Source organism: Centropristis striata, chromosome 10, assembly GCF_030273125.1.
Source record: "Centropristis striata isolate RG_2023a ecotype Rhode Island chromosome 10, C.striata_1.0, whole genome shotgun sequence".
Classification (NCBI taxonomy): Eukaryota; Metazoa; Chordata; class Actinopteri; order Perciformes; family Serranidae; genus Centropristis; species Centropristis striata.
In genome coordinates, this window is record NC_081526.1 from 36,796,339 (window position 1) to 36,812,707 (window position 16,369).

General features: G+C 39.6%; 1 protein-coding gene across 1 annotated transcript in view; it reads right to left on the bottom strand.

Annotated features, from left to right (window-relative positions):
- The window catches only part of mylka (myosin, light chain kinase a), a 69,941-nt gene that overhangs the window by 26,811 nt on the left and 26,761 nt on the right, over nucleotides 1-16,369 (bottom strand). Inside the window, exons 13-20 of the mRNA XM_059342396.1 lie at nucleotides 16,141-16,272; nucleotides 14,713-14,910; nucleotides 13,076-13,283; nucleotides 12,930-12,974; nucleotides 11,222-11,314; nucleotides 8,893-9,845; nucleotides 3,577-3,693; nucleotides 264-323 (exon numbers count right to left, since the gene is read on the bottom strand). Coding sequence (XP_059198379.1) covers nucleotides 264-323; nucleotides 3,577-3,693; nucleotides 8,893-9,845; nucleotides 11,222-11,314; nucleotides 12,930-12,974; nucleotides 13,076-13,283; nucleotides 14,713-14,910; nucleotides 16,141-16,272 — 1,806 coding nt within the window. The remainder of the gene's footprint in view (nucleotides 1-263; nucleotides 324-3,576; nucleotides 3,694-8,892; nucleotides 9,846-11,221; nucleotides 11,315-12,929; nucleotides 12,975-13,075; nucleotides 13,284-14,712; nucleotides 14,911-16,140; nucleotides 16,273-16,369) is intronic.

Genomic DNA, 16,369 nt, shown 5'->3' on the forward strand with positions numbered 1-16,369 from the left:
AAAATTAGTTATCTTTGTGCATCCTGGGGTCCCTAAACAGTCTGTGAGCTGCATAAATGTCCTGTCCTCCCATCCTCAGAACTGATCTTAACAATAATCTGACAGTGATGGTTTCAATGATACACAGAGAGACGCTTTAAAATAGAAACGTGTGTGTGTGTGTGTGTGTGTGTGTGTGTGTGGGAACCAGTGATCCCAGCCTGCAGCTCCTTATTGGGACAAAAGGAAAGAAGCTGCTGCTGCTGCATATTTTGGAAACTCACTCTCTGAGGTCGGAGTCGCCTTCTTGGACTTCTTGTCAGCAACAGAGTTTTCTGTCGGATCTGCAGGACGACGAGGAGAGAAACAGACACGGAGAGTTTAATGTGAATAAATATACTGAAATATTTCTTCACTTTGTTTCTATAATACACTAAAATGTCTTTCTCTGCTTCGGGTTTCTTGAGTTTTTATCAGCAGCAAATTGAAACAAGCAGATCAGACAAAAAGAAGACTACTCAGAAATATGATAAAAATAAAAGTCTGTCTCTGATGTCTGACTGTTTCAGGGACATTATTTCAGAGTTTATGCTGCACAAACAAAACTTTTCACGTGGTGCGAATGCAGACAATGTCAAGACACAAATGATGTGACACGTGATTTTATATTATTTTCAACCGTGTCTGAGCATGGAGACCAACCAGGAAGTGCCTTAAACCTGCAATCCAACCAAAATTCCAGCAGGGGGCGCTAAGGTGGTCTTAAGTCTGCCCATTCATTTCAGTGCAAAATTTGAAAACTTCTCACTTGATTTATTACCTCAGAACATTTTTTCAGGACAACACTATGGTCTCAATCACTAGTAAAAAAATCATCTTCAAGACAATTTGATGTCAATAGTTCTAATAATGGCCCCATTTAGAAGAAAATATTAGATAAAGAATCGTATGATTTGGGGCGGGGCTACCTTTGATTGACAGGTCACTAACAAGGCGAGCCGTCATCAGGAGAGAAGCAGAACAATGCGTATCCATGGCAACGTGTCAATAAAGTTATATATAACGTTATATAGCTATAAAAAAGGACGATTACCGGTTTGGTCTCATAACTTTGAGCCTTTCACTGTATTTTCACTTAATGACAGTTTATTTGAACGTTTTGTTCATTAAATGTCTTGTTCAGTGTTTGGTTGGACTAACAGACACTCCAAGGAGTCGCTGCTCAGTTTTCTGAGGTAAGAAAGATACATTTTGTTTTTAGTTTTTGCTAGCCAAAACTAACATCCCAGTTAATGCTCCAGTTAATGCTAACATGAATTAGCAGCAGCTTCTCTCAGTCAGGTTGAGGTGTAGAGAGGCTGTAGTCAGTGATCAGATCCCTCTCCTCCTCCACAGTCCAGATATGGTCTGCTTCCTGTATCGGAAACAAGATGGCGACGAGTATAACGCTGAACTCGATGCTTCCAACGGGCCACAAACCAACGGGTGACCTCACAGTGACTATGTCCATTATTTATATCCAGTCTATGGTTTCAACTGACGAGATAATTAAACATGATGCTGCATCAGGGTTAACTATCGAGGTGTAAATCAGCGTATTGGCTCCACGATACGATTTAATCTCGATACTTGAGTCTCGATACGATATTATTGTGATTTTAAGCTTTGTGCGATATGGTGAGTATTGCGATACAATTATGATTTAATTGTTAAACTGCATTTTGTGTCCACAAAGTTAAATTCAGTCAACAATTGTTTTGTCCAATCAGAGAAAATTCTCAGTGTATTCATCTCACTTCAGTCTTTTTATTTCTCCACATTGAGAGTCAAACTCACAGACTGACCAACAAAGTATCCAGTCAAACTGAACTGAACTGATATCAAACATGTTGGACGACAACAACTGCAGCATTTTATCAAACTTTCACAAACAACAAGCTTCCCTTCTAAAAATGTTTCTGAATCAAACAGAAATTTTGTTAATTTATCTGTTTTTTGTTTTGTGTTTCAGGCTCTTAAAAACTCCTTTATCTGTTCAACAATCCATAAAAACCTCCCTAATAAATGATATCCATTGATTTATAACTCTGCTGCACCAGACTCCATTGAGAAAACAAACATTTTAACAGCAGTGTTCTTGTGTTCTTGCAGACCTGATAAAGCATCACTTCAGCATCATGTTGGAGTTATTTCAGCAACTTTAGATCTGTTTATTCATATTAAATCACAAATAGATCACTTTAGTTTAGCTCCATACTGCTGTATTAGAGCTGAACCAGCAGTCATCCAGACACTGGAGAAAATTCTTCTCATGCAGATTATCGTCTCATTATGATCTGTAAATTAGTTTAACAATAACATTTTTTGTTTCTTTGGCAGTAAAATATCTCTTCTGTGTGTTTTCATTAACACTTTATCAGGCAAAGAACTATATTTGGTAACTTCAGGTAACATTTCGAGAAAAAAGTTGCAAATTTACTAGATTAAAGTGGCAAATCTACAAGAAAAAAGTTGCAGATTTAAGAGATTTAAAGTGGCAAATCTGTGCAAAAAAAGTTGCAGATTTACGAGAAAAAAGTGGGAAAAAAGCTACTTTTTTCTCCCAGATTCACCACTTTAAATCTCATAAATCTGCGCATTTTTTTCTCGTAGATTTGCCCTTTAATCTCGTAAACTTTTTTCTCAAAATATCATTTTCGTATGTTTCTTTTTACATTCTGGCAGTATGTAATATCTTCCAATATTCTCTGGGGTTGAAATTTGGAATATGCAAGTATTTTTTTAATGAGTGTCCTATTAAGGGTTAATTCACCTGGAGCCTCTGTCTTTCTTTCCTAAATAAACTGAACTGAACTCTCATCGTGCTCAGCTGCAGCTTCCAGGAATCTAATTCAGAGATGTTTGATAAATACGGACTCTGTTTGTGTCGATTTATTTTAATTACAGGAAACTCCAAGCAGACGGAGGCTGATGAGGAATTCTGGGAAATGAGGAGGAGGAGGCTGTTTTCTTCTTTGCTGAGTAAACCTGTGACTTTTTTCTTTCTTTTCAACAGCAACAATGTTCAGATTATGAGCTGAATTAAAGAGAAAGTGACTTAAAATATAACCAGATATGATGCAGTTTAACATTCATAATGTAATTTCACTTCACAGCAAGAACATTTTTTTAAAATGACACATTTTTAAGAGAGTTTTGTGAGTTGTGACTGCAGAACTCAATACAAAAATAAAACAATTATGAAAGAAGTTTCACTATTAATATGCACTATTCAGACACAACTGGGAAATTTAAAATCAGACTTGTAAAGGGAGGTTCTTCAGTTTCACCCATTTACGCCTAAAACTGCCTGTAAAACCTCTGGGCGATTTTAAAATAAGCCCCTAAAACCTGAAGTTTTTCTGGAAATTCAACAGAAGTATCAATGCTTCTACTAAATAATAGATTTCTCAGCCTCTGTAGCAGATAGAAATGAAATTCAAAAAGTATTTGAGAGCTTATAAAAATACTACAAAATGACATATCCGCTTTCCAGGCTTCAATGGGTTAAAAAAAGGAGCCAATAACTGTTTTTTTATATAGAAAAGGAGTTCTTACCGTCTACTAGAACCATACAGGAACACTCGGTTTTCCCTCCTGAGTTCTCAGCTCTGCATTTATATTCTCCTTCATCCTCTGGTAGAGCTTTGTCTATAGTCAGAGAGCACAGGCCGCCTGCAACACAACACAGGGTAATGTTACAATATTATACAATATAATAATACCAGTTCAGGAGCTAATATCATACTGTGAAAATACTTGCATGTAAAACCTCACATGAACTTAAATGTATCATATTTCCACCTCTTGCAGCATTTTATCAAACTTTCACAAACAACGAGCTTCACTGCTCTCAATGTTTCTGAATCAAACAGAAAAAAAGACTTTGCAGCGTTATTTCAAAAACTTCCTGACACCATATCCTGATGCACAATTCCTACTTTTTTCTGGTAATTTTGACTTTTTTTCTGGTAATTCTACTTTTTTTCTAGAAATTTGACTTTTTTTCTGGTAATTCTACTTTTTTTCTAGAAATTTTACAATTTTTTCTGGTGATTCTACTTTATTTCTGGTGATCCTACTTCTTTTCTAGAAATTTTACTTTTTTTCTGGATATTCTATTTTTTTCCTGGAAATTTTAATTTTTTTCTGGAAATCTTTTTTTTCCACGAAATTCTACTTTTTCTAGAAATTTTACTTTTTCTGGTAATTCTACTTTTTCCTGGAAATTTTACTTTTTTTCTGGAAATCTTTTTTTTTTCACGAAATTCTACTTTTTCTAGAAATTTTACTTTTTCTGGTAATTCTACTTTTTTCTGATAATTCTACCTTTTTTTCTAGTATTTCACCTTTTTTCTGAAGGCAGATTAATGTTTTTCCTTACGGTAAAACTTTAGATTAAATATAAAAATATTTAAAAGTAGAAAACATAAAAAAATAGTATATATATAGAGTACATATTTCCACCTCTTGCTATAATAAACTTGGTATTACTTTATTTACATATTTAAATAAAATTGACTTGATTTGCTGTCTGACAGGGAACTGAAGCTCTCGTCAAAGCCTCCAGACATAAAACACAAAAACATCTGTTTCACCACACTGACTCAGGACTGTTGGTCTGCTGTGGACCCATCTGTCAGTTTGTTTGTGTTGTTGTGTGACTGATCACACAACAACACAAACAAACTAACAGAAGGAGGCAGCAGTGGACCAGAATCTCCTGGGTTCTGTGTGGTAAAATTACTGTTTTTGTCAATGGAGTCTGGTGAAAAATATTCTAAATATAGTGACAACAGATACGAAGAGAACATTTCTACAGAGATTTTGAGTGTCTTGACTCTGGCCTGTGACTCTCACCCATACAGTATTAGATTACAATTTGAATTGTTTTCAAAATGGAAAAGAGGAGTAAGTCATGTAAGATGTAGGCTTTGGTAGCCAAACAAACCAGGGCCAGAAATTCAACTGGTCCTGTGAAACCACTGACAGAGAGCGAAAAACAGCAAAAAGTTCCCCTCAAACAGAAAGCATTTTTGGCTAAACTGTAGCTCCTATCATATTAACAACTTCACTTTGAGCATCCTGAGTTCTTCCTGAACGTCTACATATTTGTTTTGTGAAGAAAAATGAAGAAATTGTTTTTTTTAGAGCGATCAGAAGAAACTAGTAACTCTGCATTTCTCCTTAAATTTTCCCGCCTTTTTACCATGGCGGTCTATGAGGCTGTGGGTGCGTGTTGGTGGATCATCTGTGCGTCCTACGCCCAAACTATAACTCTGACAGCTTTACCACACCAATGTGAGTGAGAAGACACATTTTTCTATGTTTCTATGTTTAAATTATTTCTGTAGAGTGGTATCTGCCGCCTCGAGCGCAGTTTCAGAATTTAATTTTTCCCTCCCTCTGCACTCTAGCGTTGATGTCATCCACTCTAGCCTCTCCATAGGGTAACATTGGGGGAGTTTTGGCGTGCTTTTGCTGAATAATTTGAAAACCGTTTGCCGAAACTTTTAGAAAAGTCATAGCATACTTGTCATGGCTGAACCGGTCGATTTGATAAATTTTTTGTGTATGTGCGTGCGACCAAAACTCTGGGAGGAGTAGTCTACCGAAAAAAACACGGAAGAAATAGAAGAATAATAGGAAGAAGCTCCGTGAACAGAATATTTTGCTTTTTCAAGCACACTCAACAACTTGCCCACCAACCTCAGACTGACTTCTACAGAGCTTGATGGTGTAAAGCTGCAGACAGACTCCAGTATAGACTCCATGCAGTTTGTCATTAATATTAGCCGGCCTGCTATGTGTTGTGTTGTTGCACTTGCTTGATGTTTTGACTCTTAGTGAAGTTGTTGAGTAGTTTTAATGTAACCACAACAAAGGAACACGTACAGCTGTTTATATTAACGACAAGTGAACTGCACTGTGATTTAGGGACGCAAAAACACCAACAAATCCTATATATCCATATATTATTGTGATGTGAAGCATTGTGGTGAGTATTGATACAATATATTGCCATTCAACTGTTTAACTGCATTTTGTGTCCACAGAATTAAATTCAATCAAGAATTGTTTTGTCCAATCAGAGAAAATTCTCAATATATTCATCTTACTTCAGTCTTTTTATTTCTCCACAATGAGAGTCAAACCCACAGACTGACCAACAAAGTATTCAGTCAACAACTGCAGCATTTTATCAAACTTTCACAAACAACAAGCTTCACTGCTCTCAATGTTTCTGAATTAAACAGAAAAAAAAGATGAACTTTGCAGCGTTATTTCCACAACTTCCTGACACCATATCCTGATGCACAATTTCTACTTTTTTCTGGTAATTTTGAATTTTGTTTCTGGAAATTCTACTTTTTTTCTAGAAATTTGACTTTTTTTTCTGGAAATTCTACTTTTTTTTTCTAGAAATGTGACTTTTTTTCTGGTAATTCTACTTTTTGTTCTGATAATTCTACTTCTACTTTCTGAGGATTTAGGGACACACCCACAAATCCTACGTATCGATAATACTGACATTAAAAAAGGCACATAAAGTTCCTGAAAAATGTTTTTGAAATGCCAAAACTTCAGCATCTTGCTCACATGGCAGCTAAAAGGTGTTATGTAAAACATGTTATCACCACTTAAAAATGTAACAAGTTGCATCCAGGCAGGAAACAACGAATTGAAGAAAAACAAAACATTTACATGATGATTTTCAAAGTGTTTTACTGTCCCTTTAGGTAAAAGTGTGTAAGTATTATCAGCTAAATGTACTTTAAGTAGAAGTATTAAGATGTTCCCCGTCCGTGTTTTGGGTTTATGTCTAATGACTCCAGCTGTCCTCTGACCTTTAACATGTGACCTGTGAGTCCTCACACACACTCACACACACACACACACAGAGTTTTGGATCAGGGGCTGTCCTGCAGACTGAAATAACAGGAGGGGGATTACTGCTGTCTGACCCACCCACACACACATACACACACACACACACACACACACACACACACACACACACACAGTAAAGACCTGCTGTTTTTATCTGTACATACGTGTGTGTGTGTGTGTGTGTGTGAGAGAGAGGATTCCCTGTGTGTGTGTGTGTGTGTGTGTGTGTTTGAGGATGTTCTGTTTTAAAGGAGAAATATGTGTGTGTGTGTGTGTGGGGGGGGGGGGGGGGGGGGGGGTTATTTTTTTATATATTTATATTTATTATATTTTATTATTATTTTGGTAGTTTTTGTTTGCTTTTTGCATGATGTAAAATGTATATTAAAATATTATTATTATATTAAAAATATTTTTTTATTTTATTAATTATTATTCATCCACAATCCGCAGAGTTGCAGCTGAAAGAATAGAGGCTGCTCAGATCATATTAATTATTTGCTCATAATATAAATTTAACAAGCAAAAAATTAAATTAATAAAATGAATAGATTAGACATAGACATTTTTTTAGTGGATTTCTATTCCAGTTGTTCAGAAATGTATCAGTAAAGTCACTTATAATTATGATCATTGGATGATAGTTTAACTTTTGACCTCTTTTTTTCAAAATAAAAGATGAGTTTAACTTCCATTTTTATCAACTAATTACATGTATTAACTCAACTAAAGTAATACTAGATCCAAACATTGTGTTACAGAGGAAATAGGAGGCTTTAAACAGATTGTAATCAGTGTTAAAGGATCTGAACCAGCTCCAGTCAAAGTCTTTTCATCAATATTGATGATGCTGAATCCTACGTTTCCCATGATGCACATCTGTAATCTGATCGCTGTGACATCACACGTCACGTCATGATGTCACAGACGACCAAACATTTCCACTTAATGATTAGTTGATTAATTGATTGAGAAGAAATAATTGTGAACAAGTTTAAATAATGGGTAAGAATATTAATAACAAGAAAAAAAATATTATTAAATTGAATCATTATTTGGTTGTTTTGTAATAAACTTGGAAAAACTTTACTTTCATTAAGTTTTCTTGTTTTATAAATTGATGCCAATAAACTACTGATAAATAAAATAATAAATTAAATTAATAAATTAAATTAAATAAAATAATAATAAATAAAAATACTGAAAAATTATTTTTTTTGTTTTTAAAGCAATTAATATTTTTTTACTGTTTAATAAATATTTTTCTATTGCAATTCATATTTTTATTATTTAATTCATATTTCTAATGTTTTTTAATTGTTTAATGAATATTTTTTTATTGTTTAGTGAATAGTTTTATGTTTTTAATTGTTTAATGAATATTTAAAATATTTTTTTAAATTGCTTATGTTGTTATCTTATTTCATTTTATTTTATTATACTAACAATCTCAAGTCCAAAAAAGATCAAACATAAAGAGAAAACTAAATGCAGTAAATTCGGTGTTTATGTTTATATTTACAGAAAAAAAAGAAAAAAAAGAAAAAAAAGATTGATTCTGTGTTATTTGTGTTTTTCTCCAAACTTTTTTGGAGTCAGGGTCGTCTAACAAAACACGAGTCCTCACAAGTACAACAGGACCAGTGTGTGTGTGTGTGTGTGTGTGTGTGTGTGTGTGTAATGTAAAGTGATCTGTTCACATATGAAATACCAACAATAGTCTCACACTCCACATCCTGGTCTCTGTTGTTTCTGAGTTCTATTAATAGAGTCTGAATCCTCAACAGTTGGTTCAACAGTAAACGCTCCGTCACCTTCTCCATCTCTACTCGTCTTTACTTCACCTTCTTACCTCCGTCTTTACTTTTCTACTCCCTCCAGACTTTATTTCAGCTCTCAGAGATCATAAAGTGACAGAGTGTGTGTGTGATTTCTGAGCAGGTGTCTGTGTGTGTGTGTGTGTGTGTGTGTGTGACCTCTGACCTTCGTTGGCGAGGATGATGAACTTGGACGGTTTGATGAGTTTCCCGTCCAGTGTCCAGGAGACGGTGGCGCCCACGGGGTCGGAGGAGGCGAGGCGGCACTGCAGCCGGAGCCGCTGGCCGTCCAGCACCGTCACGTTGCTCAGCTTCTCCACGAACTCTGGCGCCTTCCCTCCGCCGCCGCCGCCGCCGCCGCCGGCCTTCTTCTCGTTAATCCCTCCGTCCACACAGTTGTTCACCGCCGCCGCCTTCACGCTCTCGCCGTTCTTCTCGGGGCTCCCCAGCTTTTTCTCGGGGCTCCCCGGCTTCTTCTTGTTAGCGAGGACGGAGCGGAAGTCGGCGGCGTTCTTCCCGGGCGCCTCTGCAGGTTTGTTGCCGTTGCCGGGCACCGCGGCGCCCTTCTTGCCCAGCACGGCGCGGAAGTCGACCTGCTGCGGGGAGTTCCCCTTGCGGTCGTCCTCCGTCTTGGCTTTGACGCCTTTGAGGTTCGCCTTAAAATCCATCTCGTGGCGTTGCTCTGCGGCAGGTGCGGTAGCGGTGGCGGTGGCGGGGCCGGCCTCCCTCGGCTCCTCGTCCTGCTGGTTTTTGGCGTTGAGAGATCGCCGTCCCAGAAGCGAGCGGAAGTCGAGCTGCTGCGCCTCCCTCTGTCGTAGCTCCTCTTCGCCGCGCTCCCTGGTCTCCACACAGCGCTTGAGGTGGCCTCGGGGAGCAGCGGCGTTGGCGGAGGAGTCGTGGGCGCCCTCCTTCTTCTTCTCCTCCTGGTGCAGGTGCAGGAGCTGCCGGTTCTCCTTCTGCTCCTGGTTGGCCTCCTGCCACTGCCGACTGACACCGTGGCTGCTGCTGCTTCTCTGCTCCACGCCTCCTCCTCCTCCTCCTCCTCCTCTGGCGCCTCCTCTCAGCGCCGCGGTCCCACCAGCTGCTCCTCCTCCTCCTCCTCTTCCTCCTGCTGCAGGGCTGGACGAACGGGCACAGAGACAGATGGAGGGACGGAGAGAGAGAGAGTGAGGGGGAGAGAATAAACAGAGCGGGTTAAAGCCCCCCTGGAACAGCAGGCTCCGCCCCCCGCAGCCGGGGGGAGAGGACCTCGACTCAAAATGTCTATGTTACATCACAAGTGACTCGACTGCCCTTATATGGGCATACACCCAGAACGGCCTGAACACATACTCACACATATGTAAACACACACTCAGTCCTCTTCAGTTCTCGTTGGCCCAGTTGTGTGACTGGGACTTTAATAAGTTCAGTTACTTCAAGTGGCAGATTATATTAATGCAGTTGAAAACCCTCTGATCACACACACACACACACACACACACACACACACACACACACACACACACACACACACACACACAGATCAGAGTGTAAACACTGGCGACCAGCTGGGAGCGAGAGAGAGGAAATACTAGCTCTGATTGGTTTGGATGATATGGTTGATACGGATTAGAGACTTATGGGAATCTGTGATGTAGGACAGAGAGACAGACAGACAGACAGACAGACAGACAGACAGAGAGACAGACAGACAGACAGAGAGAGACAAATACAGACAGACAGACAGACAGACAGAGAGAGACAGGCAGAGAGACAGACAGACAGACAGAGAGAGACAGGCAGAGAGACAGACAGACAGACAGACAGACAGACAGACAGACAGACAGAGAGAGACAGGCAGAGAGACAGGCAGAGAGATAGACAGAGAGAGACAGGCAGAGACGGACAGACAGACACACACACACACACACACACACGCACACACACACACACACACACACAGACAGACAGACAGACAGACAGGCAGACAGATAGACGGATGGCTGAGGAGGACGAATGTAAACAGAGATGGAGTGAGTGAATAAATGGAGATCAATGGGTGGACGAGGCAAAATAAACAGTTTAGGATTAAGAGATGATGAGTAAAATAAACTCCTCTTTATATTTAATTTTATTATTATTATTATTATTTATGAAACAATTTCCAAACCAAAGCCCCTCTCAAATAAGTCACATTAGCATAGAGAAAAAGCATTGAAAAAGCACATTTAGGATGAGAAAGGTTGTTAAGAAAAGCATTAATAAAGTAAGGTAGAGTAATGTAAGTAATGTTAGCAGTACAGAAATAAGTTTGGCAATAAAAGGTAAGGAAAGCATGTAGCAGAAGTTGTACTAGCATCAAAGAATGTAAGGAAAGCTACACTGGTATTAATTAGTTTAACATAAATAAAGTTAAAATAAAAATGTATGGTTCATAAAAGCATGAAAAAGATAATGTAAGATTGAAAACAATTAGCAGTAGCATTAAGAAATAACTTAAATAGTAGCCTCACCTGTCGTCCTCTGCGGCTCGTCCTCTCATCCTGTCTGTCTCTCCCTCAGTGACAGACAGACAGGCCACAGCACTGCACTCCCCTACGTTGTTCCTAACACACAGACAGGCAGACAGACAGACAGACAGACAGACAGACAGACAGACAGACGGACAGACAGACAGTCAGACAGACAGACAGGCAGACAGACAGACAGACAGACATACACAGATAGGCAGTCAGACATTAGATAGATAGTTTCTTTCCAGTGCCCTTGTACCCAAGTACCCTAACTAGTATTCTTTCCAGTTTACTCCCTTTCACCATTCTGCCCTACCTAGTATCCTTTCTAGAGCCCTCCCTTGTATACAAGTACCCTACCTAGTATTCTTTTCAGTTTACTCCCTTTTACCTTATTACCCTACCTAGTATTCCTTCCAGCGCCCTTCCTTGTACCCTAGTACCCTACCTAGAATTATTTCCAGTTTACTCCCTTTTACCATAGTACTCTACCTAGTATTCTTTCTAGAGCCCTCCCTTGTACCATTGTACCCAAGTACCCTACCTAGTATTCTTTCGAGTGCCGTCCATTGTACTCTAGTATTCTATCTAGTATTCTTTCCAGTTTACTCCCTTTTACCCTAGTACTCTACCTAGTATTCTTTCCAGTTTACTCCCTTTTACCCTAGTACCCTACCTAGTATTCTTTCCAGTTTACTCCCTTTTACCCTAGTACTCTACCTAGTATTCTTTACAGTTTACTCCCTTTTACCCTAGTACCCTACCAAGTATTCTTTCAAGTGTCCTCCTTTGTACCCTTGTACTCTACCTAGTATTCTTTCGAGTTCCCTCCCTTGTACCCTAGTACCCTACCTAGTATTTTTTCCAGTGACCTTGTACCCTAGTACTTTACCAAGTATTCTTTCCAGTTCACTCCCTTTTACCCAAGTACTCTACCTAGTATCCTTTCGAGTGTCCTCCTTTGTACCCAAGTATCCTACCTACTGTACCTAGGATTTATCGCAGTGCCCTCCTTAGTGACCTAGTACCCTACTGAATAGTCTTTACAGTGGCCTCACTAGTGCTGTAGCACCTCGTATTTTCTGTAGTGCCCTCCTTTGTACCAAAGTACTATACTTGGTACCCAAATACCCTACCAAATAGTCTTTGCAGTACCCACCCTAGTGCTGTTCTTTGGCATGTCACCTACTCAGTCTCCTAAATCTAATACAATTCGTCTGATCAATCTGTATAAACACCTTTGTTATTCACTCAGCGCTCCTCCTAGTTTCACTGTGTCAGACCTTGTACCTCCCTCAGTTCTTGGTACTCTCCCTAACCCTCCAGCATCCTTCTTAGTTCCACCCTGTATCATGTACCCTCCCTATCTCCCCTTTAATGTCCTTTTTTAGAAGCCTAGAAGCAAACTTATTATTTATAGGCATCCCATGATTAGTTTGAGAATACGCCAACATATGAATCTTTAAAATTAATGTAAACATGTAAAACCCTCAGGATAAATGTGATGGTGGACTACAGTATATGAAGATATGGACGAATAGATTATAGATGGATTTATGCCTGGGGGAGGGGTGTGTTTGCTCTTTGCGTTTAATCCTCAGTTCATCTGCATACTGTAGATCACAGAGGATTATTTTTAACATGCTGTTGTCCACAAAACATCTAATATTTTGAGGTTTGCCAACTCGTGTGTGTGTTGCTCTCTCACGTCAGGGTGATCAGGTAGTCTCCACTGTGATGCTTTTTAACTCTCCTGAGGAAGAAAAATAAAGAGGAAGGATCAGTATTGACAGGAGAGAGTATTGATAACATCCTAATGATTTAGAAACAGTCGGAAAAAGTGTACGTTTTGACCTGATCAGCAGAGAGATGACGTCCTCTTTCTGCAGCAGCTCGTAGTCTCCCCCGGAGGTCAGAGGTTGGCTCTGGTCAGCTCTGGTCCAGGTGTACTGGGGGAACGGGTCTCCGGCCACAGCGCACGACAGGAGGACGTGTTGACCCACGACGGAGCTCACCGGTTTGGGTTTGGTGATGAACCACGGCTGGACGCCATCCTGGGGCTCTGACACAGAAACAGAAACACAATTATGACCAAAACGACAATAACACTGGACACATTATCTGTGGGTTTGTACCGCTATTTAAGCTAACTGATAAAGCTAACATTAGCAAGCTGATATCAATATTGTTTAGAGTTAATATACACTACCAGTCGAAAGTTTTAGAACACCCCAATTTTTCCAGTTTTTTATTGAAATTCAAGCAGTTCAAGTCAAATGAACAGCTTGAAAGGGTACAAAGGTAAGTGGTGAACTGCCAGAGGTAAATAAAAAAAGGTAAGGTTAACCAAAACTGAAAGATAATGTGCATTTCAGAATTATAAAAGTAGGCCTTTTTCAGGGAACAAGAAATGGGTTAACAACTTAACTCTATGGAGTCTTGGGCTATTTTGTCCATTTTTGACTTCTTTTCATGTCTTTGTAAGTCATTTTGTGTTTTTTTTTGGTCATTTTGTGTCTTTTTTTTAGTCCTTTAGTCCAACATAAAATGTGATTTTGAATCTTTTTTTTACTTTCAAAACACTATCATGCTCAATAAAGAATTTTAAATGTTGCAAATGTGCATTCAATTCAGAGTACTGCATCGTTTTCAATTAAACTCTGGAAAAGTTGGTGTGTTCTAAAACTTTTGACCAGTAGTGTACATTATAGTTAATGTATCTGACCTGAAATTATATATTTGCTGTTTAATAATGTCTTTATCATTACACAAACATAAGATAACAAACCTCATGTTATGAAACACAAAAAAATCTAATTTGACTAAATCAGACGTGGTGACATAAATGACAGGACAACTAATGATATAATTAAAAAACATTTGCATGACGCTTTGTCACAAAAGCCAGTTAGTGTTGAGAATCTTCTGCACAGTAATCTTCTCCATTCAGAAAACCATCATTTTAACAGCAGTGTTCTTGTGTTCTTCAGACAGACCTGACCAGCGTCATGTTGTAGTTAGTTCAGCATCCTTAGGATCCATTTAATTACATTAAATCGCAGATAAATCTCTTTATTCTGGCTTCAGACTGACATATTAGTTTTTCTCTGATAGGACAAAGCAATTCTTGGTTGAATTTTGTGGACACAAAATGCAGTTTAACAGTTAAATCGCAATATCATTGTATCGCAATACTCATCATATCGCAAAATGCTTGAAATCGCAATAATATCATATCGTGACTCAAGTATCGGGATAAAATCGTATGGTGGGGCCTCTGGTGACACCTATTGGTGGTATCTACAAGACAAGCCCTGCCTCCTCTCTCTTCTACGGCATGTCTTGGGTGAGAAACATTATCTAACACAAATTATTTACCGGTCAAACTACAGGTGAAATTTCTCTTTACGAAAGTTTTAATGGTGCCACTTCAGTTAGTAAATCACTAGTTTGAAACTAGTTCCTGAGATCTTGAAGGACTTTGTGGTTACCCTCCACAGTGAGCTGGCACTGGGTGTGGTCCTCTCCATACTGGTTCCAGGCCTGGCAGCTGTAGGTCCCCGTGTCCTCTGGGAAAACCTCCTGGATCAGCAGAGTGCAGCGGTTGTCCTCCCTGAGGAGGTGGAAGTCCTCCGACTCCGTCACCTCCTGCCCGTCATGGAGCCACACCGACTCCGGAGTGGGGTGACCTGAGGTACACAACCACCTCATCAATACAGCTACAACCAAAACTAATATATAAATGACTGAATCAACAATTAACAAAACCATCAGATGGTGTTCTGACCCTGGTGTTGAGGCCTGAAAACAGAACTTGAGCCTGAGAATCATCATGTTTGTGATCTTTTAAGAGCGATTTAAAGGAAACAGGCCTTTGATTCAAAATATTTAGGACTTATCATCTATCATCACATACAGTACACATACAGTAGCAGAGGAAACTACTGCATTACTGCATGTAATTAGGCCAAGCAGTAAGATTTACAAAGAGAACAGCAGGGGACCGAGAACAGAGCCCTGAGGTACTACAAACTAAAGGAAACACATTGTGTTCTTCCAGATAGTAAAGAGTTTAGGAGGACTTGGAAGACAGGTGCTTAGGAAACACCGGAGGACTTTTGGCCAAGAATTACAGGCAGAAACTGGAGAGAAAGATGATGTCCATCTAATAAACATCCACAAATCCACTCAGAAACCAGAGAAAAAGATGCTGGAGAATGCCCGAGAATAACCTCGCTTTTTAATTTTCTTCAGTATCAAAGTATTCTACTGATAATTGAATGATAGTTGATAACTGAAAGTCAAAGATACACTGCAAACTGGAGCTGTTGACACATAAATAATGTTTAGGCAACTATAAAGTCCCTGCGAGGCCATCCAGAAGTCCAAAACGCTTGTGGGAGTTTTTAACCATAACCGGAAACTTTTGTTGTTGTCCAGTTCGATGACTGACAGCAGCTCTCAGGTAGCAGCAGACCTGATCCTCAAACAGCTTATATGGAGAAAACCCTCTGTGGAAAATCATTATGTAACACACACACACCCACACACACACACACACACACACACACACACTGGGCTGTGTTCACAATATGGAGCCTTCAGCTATAGTTCTCTTCTATAGTGGCTGATAATCAAGTCATAACTCACACCCAGTAACTCCCAGTAACTGCTGTCAGAACAGTGGAACAAGAACCAGAACATGACCACACAGACACACACACACACACACTCTCACACACACACACACACACACACACACACAGAGGAAATGAAGAGGCCGGACTCATCCAGAGAGTAAATCTGTCCTCATCTCATCTCCAACATATCCCTGGAGATCTGACAGGAAATACCACAGCCAACACACACACACACACACACACACACGCACGCACACACATACATACACACACACGTACCAGTCAGTTCCACCGTCATGGTGACTGTGCTGCCGTCCATCACCTTCAGGTCGGCCAAGCGGCGGCTGAAGCGTGGAGCCTCACAAACTCCTCTGACCTCCGTGACCTTTGACCTGCAGCTCTGCAGTCTGCCTGCAATGACACGACACACGAAGAAGAGAGAGAAGATCACACACCTGGCCAGGGTAACATCACGTGTATTTTTACAATAACAGATGAAACGAGCAGA